Genomic DNA, 13,143 nt, shown 5'->3' with positions numbered 1-13,143 from the left:
GGGCAGTGTGTGTGTGTGCGTATGTAGAGGCTGCTTCAATGAACCTCAGTATCCCTGGGCTACCACAGCAGAAGAGTCAGCCAGGGATCCCATTCCTGATTACGATCCAGTGACTTGTGTTGGAAAGTCCGCTTGTCGTGAATAGCAGGAGCCGGTTTTCCTGCGATGCCTCCTGTGGTTGAATAGCTTGCAACAGGGAAACAAAAAAGCAGTTGTGCTGCAGCACGGGTCACCGAGGTACTGCCTAGTTCATTCTTTTTGGTGATATAAAATGGTATTTTGTGCTGCTGAGTAAATACGAATGGCCTGATTTAGGTGAATCGCAGTTCTGCTGCTGATTGCCGCATTGCAATCCCATTGGATGGGTCGGCAGCAAATAGCTCACTCGGGGCCCCACAAAACATTTTCTTAAGGAGATGAAAAAGTAAATTGAGCCTCCAGCTCCAGTATTTGCAGGTTTTTAACTTCAGGATCATCACCCTTAATGTGAGACATTAAACTGAGGTTAGCCCATCCAGACAGTGTTAAACATCCCATGGCTGCAGTGGGAGAATAGCCGGGAGTCCCAAGCTGTTCACAAGCCGAGCTGTCTGGTCCAAAACAGGGCAGGTTGCATCCCCGGCAGCACCACATTTTAATACAAAAAATAATGGACAGGAAAAGACCCACTGGTCTGTTCAGCCTGTCCCATATAACTACGATGGATTGTGCATCACAATATATACACTCCCCACCCCCAGGCGTGAATCACAAACACGTGAGGTAGATCCATTTCCAGCCTTCCTCCTTCACGAGCGCAAGATTTTTGTTTTCATTCGTTCTTGGGATGTGGGCGCCGCTGGCGAGGCCGGCATTTATTGCCCATCCCTAGTTGCCCTTGAGAAGGTGGTGGTGAGCCGCCTTCTTGAACCGCTGCAGTCCGATTCACACAAAACAAAACAAAATCCCAGGAGAACAAACCGTCTGAATTCTCAATAAAAAATACATCAATAAAACCTTTGCAGGGAAGAAACAAAATAAATAATGTGTAAAAGTACATGACCTAGAAATGACAGATTAGCGTGCCCTCGATTTCAATGGGTTAGAGGAGCAAAGTAATATGTTACAGTTCGACAAAGTTAGTCCCACGATAAAACCTCTAAAAATAGGTAGAAAGGACGTGTAACAGACACTTAACTAGGCCGTACTCCAGTTCTGTCACACACAGTGCAGCTTATGCACAGTTGGCCTGTGTTCTCCATATATTAAGGTCATTGATTGCTGGGTACCAGGTTATTGATGTTTCTTGGAGCATGTGCAGCTCAGTGCTGTTCAGTGTGACGGTTGCACTGACTGAGGTTCCAGCTAGCTAAGGGACTGGGCGTGAATCTCCACAGCAAGAGGCCGTAAGTAGCAGAATGAAAGAGATGGTGTAATCGCAACTTAAGGACGTAGTCAAAAGCAAGGACATTTGTCTCCTTTAAATTGAGGAGGCGAGGTGATGGGCTGAGGCCTGTAGCACAGGACACCACCGAGTCTGGATGGAATATGAGAGAGGAGAGGAGTGAGGATGTGGTGATTAGGCGATGGTGAGTTTGGGTTTTATTTGTAGGAGGGAAAGGAGGTGAGGAAGAGATAGAAAGCAGTGACACAAAAACATGATATGTCCGGGACAGGGTTGAGATGAAGTACAAGTTATCTTTTTATTTTTTGCTTGTACGTTTTCCAGCTAGAAACAGAAAGCTGAAGGTTTCCTACAACATAGTAACTGTGCCTTCAGATGTAGAAAATATAGCAGTCATCCTGTGTGACTACAGCCATGGTTTTATATCATTGATTGTGTATAAACACTGCAATGCAGGTCAGTTTGGAGACCTGCCAATGGCACTTCGGATGCCTTGACAGGCCTGGCATTTTTCCACCTCAGTTTAAATATTCCGACTATTATATCCTGAGTTTAGCATTTTTATACTCTTACCGTTCTTTCATTAAAAAATGCAGGGTCACTTTTCACTCGACTTAGAAGGGAATGCTGATAGGGTTAGATGAAGTAGGGAGGGAGGGGGCTCGTGTGGAGCATTAACACCGGCATAGACCGGTTGGGCCAAATGGCCTGTTTCTGTGCTGTACGTTCTGTGACAAGGAAGATTGGTGTTTAGAGAATTATACTTGATGAATTATCATGTTTCAAGTGTCTGTTTAGGAACCTGAGTGTCTAATATCATAGTGTGATTATAATGTCATATCAAACTGTGACATAATGCATTATAGTGTGATATCAGTGTAATATTGTAATAAATTGTAGTGTGATATTGTAATGTATTAAAATATTGTAGTCTAATATAAAGTAAGGACAACAGGAGCAATATCATGGGAACACCATCTCCTACAAGTTCCCCCCAAATCACACGCCATTCCGACTTGGACATCTACTGTCGTTCCTTCATTGTCACAGTTTGCTGGATAAATATTCTGGAATTCCCCACCTAAAACCTTCACCACACGGACTGCAGCGGTTCAAGGAGAAGGGTCACCATCACCTTCTCAAGGACATCTAGGGACGGGCAATAAATGCACATCCCGAGAACAAAATAATAAAAATTAACAACACGGGTAAATTCACTGATCGGTCTGACGGTGTTGTAATCAGATCACCGAGCAGCGGTCCCTTCGAGTGTAGCTCCCCACTGGGAGCTCGGGATCAGGGAACTTACCCTATGATCATATTGTATTACAGTTTATTATAATACACTATAATGTTGTAGTATAATATCATCATGTAATAGGACCATGAAACGTGAGTGATGCTGGAGGGATTGGGTCTCAGTGTCATTGCTCCTGTTACACCTCGGGGAATGTCTCAGGAGATAATACAGTTTGCTCCCATTTGGAGGGGCTGTTTCTCCAGGGATCTGTTTCTTCCCTCTTTCCTGGCACTAGCTGGCGTATGCTTCCACAGGCACTGGCTGGCCTCCAGTACCTTGCCCAGGTGGCCATTCCTCACGTGCGAGACTAGGCAGCGAGAGTCAGCAGACTATTCAGTATTGGGGGGCGTCACCACCAAGCCCAATCCTATCCTCACCTGACGTCCACTCGCATGCTTCCAATCGGTGTCACTGGAGAGTGCTCAGGACCAAGAACTCTGACTGATCATCTTTTCCCACTCCTAGGGATCAGCCATGATCTAAATGAATGGCGGAACAGGTTCGTGGGGCTGAATGGCCTACTCCTGTTCCTATGTTCCTAGCTAGGGGCAACAATTGGAACACCCCTACCATAACAGCACAATAAATATGTTTTTTAAACGTACATAGGCTCTGGCTGCAGACTTTCAAGCTTGGGGGGAAAGAAACAGTCATTACAGTCAAACAAATGAGAAATGTAAGGAAGCTTACAACACCAGGTTATAGTCCAACAGTTTTATTTGAAAATCACAAGCTTTCCTTTATTTTCAAATAAAACGGTTGGACTATAACCTGGTGTTGTAAGATTCCTTACATTTGTCCACCCCAGTCCATCACCGGCATCTCCACATCAAAACAAATGAGAGCCCTTGATAGGTCCATTTACTAGCTCCTGAATCTTTCCTGCCTCTCCCCCTCTGTGGCCTAACTGAGGGTTGGTTAGTGACCATTTACTAGGCCTCTCCCACTGTTACTCTTGACCAGTCACCGGGAGTAAGCTTCCCACCCAGGCCGTCCTGTTTTTTGAGCACTAGGTTTTAAAGGAAGTCATTTTTTTCCCAATCGTGATCCTAAGGGCTTGTAGGTAAACCGAACACTAATAAATTGATATAATCACAAGCCAGAGGCACAGCCTTAATCTCAGAAGAGGGAAGGTGAACGGACAGTTTACATTGAACTATCTCGCACAGAAGGTGCTGAGTATATAAAACAGATTGAGCAGGGAGGCAGCTTCAAGAGGGAACTAGATAGATACTTGGCAGAGGAAGGGATTGAGAGGTATGAGATAGGCTAGTGCTTGGTATCATCCAAACTTTGGGACTGGCTGGGTGGACCTGCACGGTCTTTTCTGGTCCTGTACGTCCCAATGTAATGATGATATTGAGGCGTTAATGATTAAGGTTATAAGATTTTCAATTCATTTTCACAATTTGCAAAGCAATCATCAGAATTCAAGTCATGATCTTACCCCCTCATCCTGACCCTCTCTAGCTTGGCAAACCCTAACCTTGAGGTAAATGAACATGGTATGGATCGACTTACTCTTCAACTTCCCCCTCTCTCCCTCCCTCTCAGGGGGAACTTGGGGTAGATTTTCAACTTACACCCTGGGCGTAAAACTGGTGTTGAGGATTGGCCGCCCATTATAGAAACCGCTCGATTTTCACTTCCATTGGACGGCAGTTCTACGAGCTTTGTTCTGTCCCAACATTTCTTTCAGGCTCCAACTGAAGTTAAGTTTCATTTTAAATCCTAAGATTAAACAGGCTGGGGTTCTTTTCTCTAGAAAAGAGAAGGCTGAGAGGTGACCTGATAGAGATCTTTAAGATTATGAAAGGGTTTGGTAGGGTAGACGAAGAGAAGATCTTTCGACTTGTGGGGCCATAAATATAAGATAGTCACTAATAAATCCGATAGGGAATTCAGGAGAAACTTATTTACCCAGAGAGTGGTTAGAATGTGGAACTCGCTACCACAAGGAATAGTTGAGGTAAATAGCACAGTTGCATTTAAGGGGAAGCTAGATAAACACATGAGGGAGAAAGGAATAGAAGGGTATGTTGATAGGGTGAGATGAAGTAGGGTGGGAGGAGGCTCATGTGGAGTATAAACAGGCATAGACCAGTTGGACCGAATGGCCTGTTTCTGTGCTGTACATTCTATGTAATTCTATGTTCTGTTTCTGCTGTTTTAACCCAACATGTTAAACCAAAAAGTTCTACTGATGTCATACGCCATGATGTCTACCTTTTAGCAAAATCTAAACCAATCTCTCCGAAACATTCATTACAGCTGTAGCAGACCGGAAGCCATTTTGAAACATGGCCGCCATAGATTCTTTACCTGAGCAGGTCTTGCTCAAAATCCTTTCGTACGTCCCTCCAAAAGAGTCGGTGTTCATCTGTAGACTAGTCTGTCAACAGTGGAAGGGGCTTGTGGATGGACTAAACCTACAATTTCATGATGAAGCCTCGCTGAAAGAAAATCAGGATATAAAGCCAGAAGACTGGGAGGCATTTTATTTTTGTACCTCAAAAAACAACCTAATCAAGAACCCATGTGGAGAAGGTTTGTCCCAGAGACTTGTGGTAATGTATGTTAGACTGAAGCAAGTTTGTTTTCTCTTTAACTCTGTGTATGCCATTGGTCCCAGTAACTCCCTAACAGGTATGGCATTGAAATATAGAGGGATTCATAGAAACGTAGGAATGGGAATAAGCCATTCAAGCCCTTGAGCCTGTTCAGCCACTCAATTAGGCCATGGCTGATCTGAACCTCAATTCCATTTACCTGCTTTAGCTAAATTTCCATTGATATCCTTACCTAACAAAAATCTATCGATTTCGGTCTTAAAAGCTCCAATTGCTCCAGCATCCACAGTCTTTTGGGGGAGGGAATTCCAGATTTCCACTACCCTTTGTGTGAAAAAGTGCTTCTTGATTTCCCTCCTAAATGGCCTGGCTCTAATTTTAAGATTATGTCCCCTCATTCTTGATTAGGAACACAGGAACAGGAGTAGGCCATTCAGCCCCTCGTGCCTGCTCCGCCATTTGATAAGATCATGGCTGATCTGTGATCTAACTCCATATACCTGCCTTTGGCCCATATCCCTTAATACCTTTGGTTGCCAAAAAGCTATCTATCTCAGATTTAAATTTAGTAATTGAGCTAGTATCAATTGCCGTTTGCGGAAGAGAGTTCCAAACTTCTACAACCCTTTGTGTGTAGAAATGTTTTCTAATCTCACTCCTGAAAGATCTGGCTCTAATTTTTAGACTGTGCCCCCACTCCTAAAATCCCCAACCAGGGGTAATAGTTTCCCTCTATCCACCCTATCTGTTCCCCTTAATATCTTATAAACTTCGATCAGATCACCCCTTAACCTTCGAAACTCTAGAGAATACAACCCCAATTTGTGTAATCTCTCCTCGTAACTTAACCCTTGAAGTCCGGGTATCATTCTAGTAAACCTACGCTGCACTTCCTCCAAGGCCAGTATGTCTTTCCGAAGGTGCGGTGCCCAGAACTGCTCACAGTACTCCAGGTGCGGTCTAACCAGGGTTTTGTATAGCTGCAGCATAACTTCTGCCCCCTTGTACTCCAGTCCTCTAGATATAAAGGCCAGCATTCCATTAGCCTTATTGATTATTTTCTGCACCTGTTCATGACACTTCAATGATCTATGTACCTGAACCCCTAAGCCCCTTTGGACATCCACTGATTGCCCCACCGGAGAAAACAGTTTCTCTGAATCTACCCAACACTTCAATCAGATCAACCCCCTCCCCCCCAAGTTGATCCCTTATTTATACTAAGCCATCCGATCTCATTCAGCATGGTAAAGAGGGTGTTGCAGTTGTCCTTAGCACTACCCCTCCCCATTGCAGGGAAGGGAAAGAAAGATTTGCTTTTATATAGTGCCTTTCATGACCTCAGGACGTCCTAAAGCACTCTACAGCCAATGAAGTACTTTAGAAGTGCATTCACTGATGTAATGAAGGAAATGTGGCAGCAATGTGATAATCTATCTTTTAGTGATGTTGTTTGAGGGATAAATATCAGCCAGGACACCAGGGAGAACTCCCCTGCTCTTCTTCAAAATAGTGCCATGGGATCTTTTACATCCACCGGAAAGGGCAGGCGGGGCCTTGGTTTAACGTCTCATCCAAAAGACGGCATCTCCGACAATGCCGCACTCCCTCAGTACTGCACTAGAGTGCCAGCCTAAATTATGTGCTCAAGTCTCTGGAGTGGGACTTGAAACCACAACCTTCAGACTCAGAGGTGCGAGTGCTACCAACTGAGCCATGGCTGACAAAAAGGAGAAAAATCAGGCAGGATTCCTGTTCCTGATCACTGTCCAGCATCCTCTGCCGGAACTGCTTATGTGTAGAACTTGGTTGAGGGCAGGATGGAGCTCGGCTTTGAGGCACCAGCCCATTGGGTCTCACTGTCCGTGTTCACAGAGCGGCCACTTGAGTGAGGTGCCAAAGGGCAACAAAGGGCTGCAACCAAGACACCACATCCAGCACAAGTCACCAACCTCAGGAGGGGAGGTGAATTGGAAAGATTGGATGGAAAAAAATACAAGTGAAAAGATAATTGTATCTCCTTAAAAGGAAATATAGCAGTGTATAAGGAACACATAATATTCTAGAAATTAACAAACCTACGAATGTCACAGGTTGTGGGCAAATTATCCAAGTGATGTTTGGAGTAACAATTCGTCTTTTCCAATTTTCACAGAAGGATTCACCTTCTGGGAACTCACAGATAATGATGGAAATGGATGGAAAGTAGAAGATCTTCCAGGAGACAGCGGGAAGCCCTTTCCTAATCAAAATATCCAAAAATATTTTGTTACATCTTTCGAGTAAGAATTCCAAGAATGTCCTACAGAGGTCTTTAGAGTTACTGTGTCACCTTGGCTTATTTTGTGCGATTTGTCCAGCTCTTTGACCACCTTCACCTGGTTCCACTCCTATCTGTCTGCTCACTTACAGCAATGGCTTCTACTTGCAATTACCCAGTGGCGGAGCCAGTGGGGGTTGGGGGGGAGGTCATGCCCACTAATCATTTTGAGGTTGGCCAATGTGGCTTTGAAGAACCTGCCTCCATTTCGCTCCCAGGAACCTCTGTCTCCCGTCTTCATCCTCCAAGTCCAGCCTGCAAATCTGTGCAGGTCCCAGCAAGGCCTTAGGACCAGGTAACTCGGCGTTCCCTAGTTCCCAGCTTGGGCCTCTTCATACCAAGTTGGCCAAATCTTGAGTTTGACCCCCCCCCCACCCCAGTCAGTCAAACCTGGCTTGACCACTGCAATCAACCCCACACAATCGTCTCTAGAGCTCCCCAAAGACCTATCCTTAGCCCACTCCTCTTCCTTAACTATATGCTGCCCATTGGTGACATCATCCACTGGCATGGGGGTCAGCTTTCCTTGCCCCCACCACCATCACCTTTGCGCTGTCAGACGATCTGACCAACACTATTTCCTCCAGCTGAACATTGAGAAGACCGCACCATAAACTCTGCTCACTTGCGGCGGACTTCATCTCCCTGCCTGGCCAATTACTCAGGTGAAACCTTGACATCCTGCTTAACCCAGACCTGAGCTTCACACCCCACACCCTACAGCATCCCATTTACTTTGACCTCTGCGACATTGCCCAGCTCCACCACTACCTCTGCCCCAGCTGCCAGCATTATCCTTGCTTTTGCCATATCTAGACTTGCTTTCTCCAATGTTACTACCATGGACACTTTCTGGAGTTCAGTGACGTCAGTCGCTCCCGTCATTGGTCTTAGTGTCTTACTTTTATTGGAGTTGACTCACACTGCCCTATGTCTATTAGCATGGGGGCTGTAACAGTAATATCCCGTTGTTACCAGGGCTGGATATTCATGTCATTCACGTGCACTTTGTTAGTCTCTCCAAAGGTGGGCTGTGTACACTTGTTGAGATGAGGACTGATACATGACGAGAGATTTGTTTTGCACAGCGAATTATGATGATCCGGAAGGTTTCTGCCTAAAGGGTGTTGGAAGCAGATGCAACAGTAACTTTCAAAAGGGAATTAGACATATACTTGAAAAAGTAAAATTTGCTGGGCTATGGTGAAAGAGCAGGGAAGTGGGACCAATTGGATAGCTCTTTCAAAGAGCTGGCACAGGCACAATGGGCCGGATGGCCTCTTCCTGTGCTGTAAGATTCCATGATCCTAGGACCCAGCAGATAGGGAAAACATTTACTCAGGTCCCAGAGGTGAAGTCTAATGTCTAACTTGGCCGGTCCCCATCTGTTGGTCTCTGGTTTTGTGCTTGATCAGCCAGGGACAATTTGAACAGAACTGCATGAATCAAGCATTCAAACTCAGTCCTAAACAGCTGTACGCAGTGGTCCTATTAGCAGCTGTACGCAGCGGTGCTATTAACAGCTATATGCAGCAGTCCTATTAACAGCTGTACACAGTGGTCCTATTAACAGCTGTTCACAGTGGTCCTACTAACAGCTGTACACAGTGGTCCTACTAACAGCTGTACGCAGCGGTCCTATTAACAGCGGAGTTCAGTTGTTGCATGTTTCTCCCTATTAGGTGGTGCCGTAAATCTCAACTAATTAACCTGGTCTCGGAAGGATTCGATGCAGAGACACTGGATAACGTTCAACCTCCTGTCACAGTGAAGGACTGGTAAGCAAGCCGGAAAGCACAATGATATTCAATCAGTTAATATGGAGAGTACGCCCCACATCTGTGGGGAACGTCAATGGGACACATCTGTCTTCTTACGCACATCACAGAATTGTACCATAGCTCAGTGGCCAAATGGTAGCGTGCATAGTACTAGGAGTGAGGTGGTAGGGCTGATGGAGGGGCTGTGTAGGGGTGAACATGGGGCAAAGCCTGGGAGGTGGATCAGGGTAGGGATAAGATGGAGTCCCCTCAGGCTCTTAAGCTTCCTCCCACATGGTTTCCCCATTGAAATTTCTCACTCCCAATACTTTTTTTAAACTGCTGCTCCTGATGTTTGCGTTTATTACATGACCCCAACCCTTTTGAAAACCAATCTTACACTTCACACTATGACCCAACCTCATCACATCCACTTTCACACATTCATCAAAACATACACAACCTTCCAGCCAGCATCGTACTGACACCCATCTAAATATAAAATTCTATCAATGTTTGATTATATCTCTATATATAAAATACTCCATACAATTAAATCAAATATACAAGTTATGTAAAGAATTTCCACAGCTACTGTTTGTCTGTATATATATATATATATATATATATATATATATAAATAACATAAATATATCTTGGTGTACTATTTTCATAAACCTCTAAGATAATGAAAAATCTTCCAATATACAATTTCATACCATTTTCAATTGCTATATAATTTCTCTGCCATTAACTCTATTTTACATTCTTTTCAATTCTATATTCAATTTCAATTTCTATATAATTTCTCTGCCATTAACTCTATTTTACATTCTTTTCTTTAGTTTTAACCAATATTCCTTTCATTACCAACAACACCTAAATGCATCATGAGAATAATGCATTAAAACATATAATCATCCACTCCTTATAAAAGACACTCTCCAACTTCCAGTGAACAATGTCACAACAGATCCATTTTCATGTATATATATCTTTATCTCTGTTTCACTTTTCTCCATGTGTAAATATAGAGTACATATGAAGATTTTGCATGAAGTCCGTGTCCATCACGTTTCAGATGTCACGCTTCAAAGTATGAAAAGTACAGAGGGAGAAATAAGAAGGATAAAAGCCAGTCATTTCTGGCTGGTTTTCTTCACCTTGATAACCTGCCTTCTCCTCAAGGGCAGGAGCTGAACATTTACAAGCAACCGTCAATCTGCAGCAACTTCCAGTCTCTAGTTGACCTCAGGATGTATCTACTTAAACCACTTCCCCACCACTTGAGCAGTGGCCACAAAGGGACAGGCGACATTAAAGGCAGCTCCATCTTAACAGCAAAACATCACAGCTGTGCTGCAGAACCCAAACATTCCAAGAGCAATGCGACAGGATATTACGTAGAATTACATAGAATTACAGCACAGAAATAGGCCACTCGGCCCAACAAGTCTATGCCGGTGTTTATGTTCCACACGAGTCACCTCCCGCTCTACTTCATCTCACCCTATCAAAATATCTTTCTATTCCTTTCTCCCTCATGTGTTTATCCAGCCTCCCCTTAAATGCATCTATGCTATTCACCTTAACTACTCCATGTGGTAGCGAGTTCCACATTCCAACTACTCTCTGGTAAAGAAGTTTCTCCTGAATTCCTTATTGGATTTATTAGTGACTATCTTATATTTAGGTCCCCTAGTTTTGAACTTCTCCACAGCTAGTGTTTCTAATATCTCTTGAATCACAATGTCTACGTTGATAAATACACCACTTTGTGCCTCAGTATAGTTGCTGTGTTGCCCCTGTTTCTCCCTGAAGAATATCTTCTGTGATTTGCCCATGAGATATTGTTCTTCTTCATCCCTAGGTATGCAGGGAGGCACGACTCTGGTTTTGATTATGAACTACACGTCGAGCTTCTATCTGAAGACTTGAGCGTGATCCAGGAGTACAAGTCCAACACAATTCAGGTCCCACAGTGGAGTGACGCAGAATGGAAGGAGGTACATTAAAGCCAGCATCCCACATTGACTAGTGAGGAAGGTTGTGGTTAAAGGGGAAGGGAAGTCAAAGGGGGAATACTTGCTGTTAAAACTGCTGCCTTTAACACCTAGGATTTGCTAGAGGTTGACAGCTCTTGGTTGACAACATGAATTACATCGAGTCACCTGGATCCGATAGTTCTGTTGCCTTGGGACGTTATAATCCATTAAAGGCGCTATATAAATACAAGTTGTTGTTGAATATGATCATTCCCGATGAATCATTCAGTAACTGTTTGCTTTACTTGCAGATATCAAACACTTTCACAAATTACGGGCCTGGCATTCGACATGTAAAGTTTACACACGGAGGAAAGGACTCACAGTTTTGGGGAGGATGGTACGGAGCCAGGATCACCAACAGCACTGTCACCGTAGAGCAATAATCTTGCCCCAAAACGTTCAACTGATGCTTTTTGCAACCAACTTTGCACTATTTTTATTTAGTGTGGCATGAACTGTGTTTCCCAGCAGGTCCCAGTACAATTGGTTTGTGTCATTGGACAGGGGGGGGGAAAGAGTTCATTTTATTAATGCTGTTTGTACCAAAGGAAACAGATGCCAAGCATGGTGCGTTCAGTAGCCTACCAGGAGTAACGGCAGACAGAGGATCTAAGTTGGCGAATATCAAAGAATATCCCCTCCCCCTCCATCCCCCTTCCTCTAACAAATGAGTTCATATCGTCCTGCATTAAGTGCCAACTGGAAAGATAGCTTGGGTTTATTTAATCACATCCAACCACAGGCCCCATGAACACATACACTATATATATTTGACTTCTAAAAATATATGTATAGGCACAACACTGCTTTTCCTTCTTTGGTCTGCTTTGTTGTGATTAAAAGTACCAAACCAGATGATGAATCCGTAAGGCACAATCACTAACCAGCAACTCTGCAGCCAGAAGTTCTAAGTGTGAACAATTCCTATATTTCCTATGTGCTAGCTTTAATTTAGCAGGATGCTGGATGTCTTGAGACAACCCCATCCAGTCTGCTAAAACAGAGTTTACCAGAGAAGCAACGATTTGCAAATCATTTCAAAGTCCATCACCAAGATTATTGAGGTGGAGATGCCGGTGATGGACTGGGGTTAACAATTGTAAACAATTTTACAACACCAAGTTATAGTCCAACGATTTTATTTTTAATCCCACAAGCTTTCGGGGGCTTTCCCCTTCCTCAGGCGGTGTGGAAATGACAATTTCGAATCCTTCGCATTTTAAGATCACATAACAAAGCCTGGTGATTACTGCCCGTTGCCAAGGCAATCACAGTGAGCAGACAGAAAGGTGTCATCTAAAAGGCCACTGAATATACAAACCCCCCAAAAAAAGAGACAGAACGAAGACAGTCAATGACCCGTTATATTAAAAACAGATAACATTTGTTCGCTGGTGGGGTTACGTGTAGTGTGACATGAACCCAAGGATCTTTTAGATGACACCTTTCTGTCTGCTCACTGTGATTGCCTTGGCAACGGGCAGTAATCATCAGGCTTTGTTATGTGATCTTAAAATGCGAAGGATTCGAAATTGTCATTTCCACACCGCCTGAGGAAGGGGAAAGCCCCCGAAAGCTTGTGGGATTAAAAATAAAATCGTTGGACTATAACTTGGTGTTGTAAAATTGTTTACAAAGATTATTGAGAGGATAGGGAGTAGTACAGCGTGATTCTAAGAGGAGCACTTTAATTTGATTTGAACCACTATTACTGACCGTAATACTCTCCTTTGTGTTCACCAATGATCCCATTAAACACAA

At 43.9% G+C, this 13,143-nt stretch overlaps 1 protein-coding gene across 1 annotated transcript; it reads left to right on the top strand.

Moving 5' to 3' along the window:
• The first annotated feature begins 1,314 nt into the window (after positions 1–1,314).
• On the top strand, positions 1,315–12,140 carry fbxo2 (F-box protein 2). Its single transcript, XM_067970113.1, has 6 exons — positions 1,315–1,385; positions 4,956–5,231; positions 7,410–7,536; positions 9,257–9,352; positions 11,205–11,340; positions 11,631–12,140. Exons 2-6 carry the CDS (start codon positions 4,985–4,987, stop codon positions 11,763–11,765), a joined length of 741 nt encoding a protein of 246 aa, XP_067826214.1. The 5' UTR covers positions 1,315–1,385; positions 4,956–4,984; the 3' UTR covers positions 11,766–12,140.
• Positions 12,141–13,143: the final 1,003 nt, after the last annotated feature.

The sequence above is a fragment of the Heptranchias perlo genome, chromosome 32 (assembly GCF_035084215.1).
Source record: "Heptranchias perlo isolate sHepPer1 chromosome 32, sHepPer1.hap1, whole genome shotgun sequence".
NCBI lineage: Eukaryota > Metazoa > Chordata > Chondrichthyes > Hexanchiformes > Hexanchidae > Heptranchias > Heptranchias perlo.
This window is presented reverse-complemented; position numbering and strand designations above follow the sequence as displayed.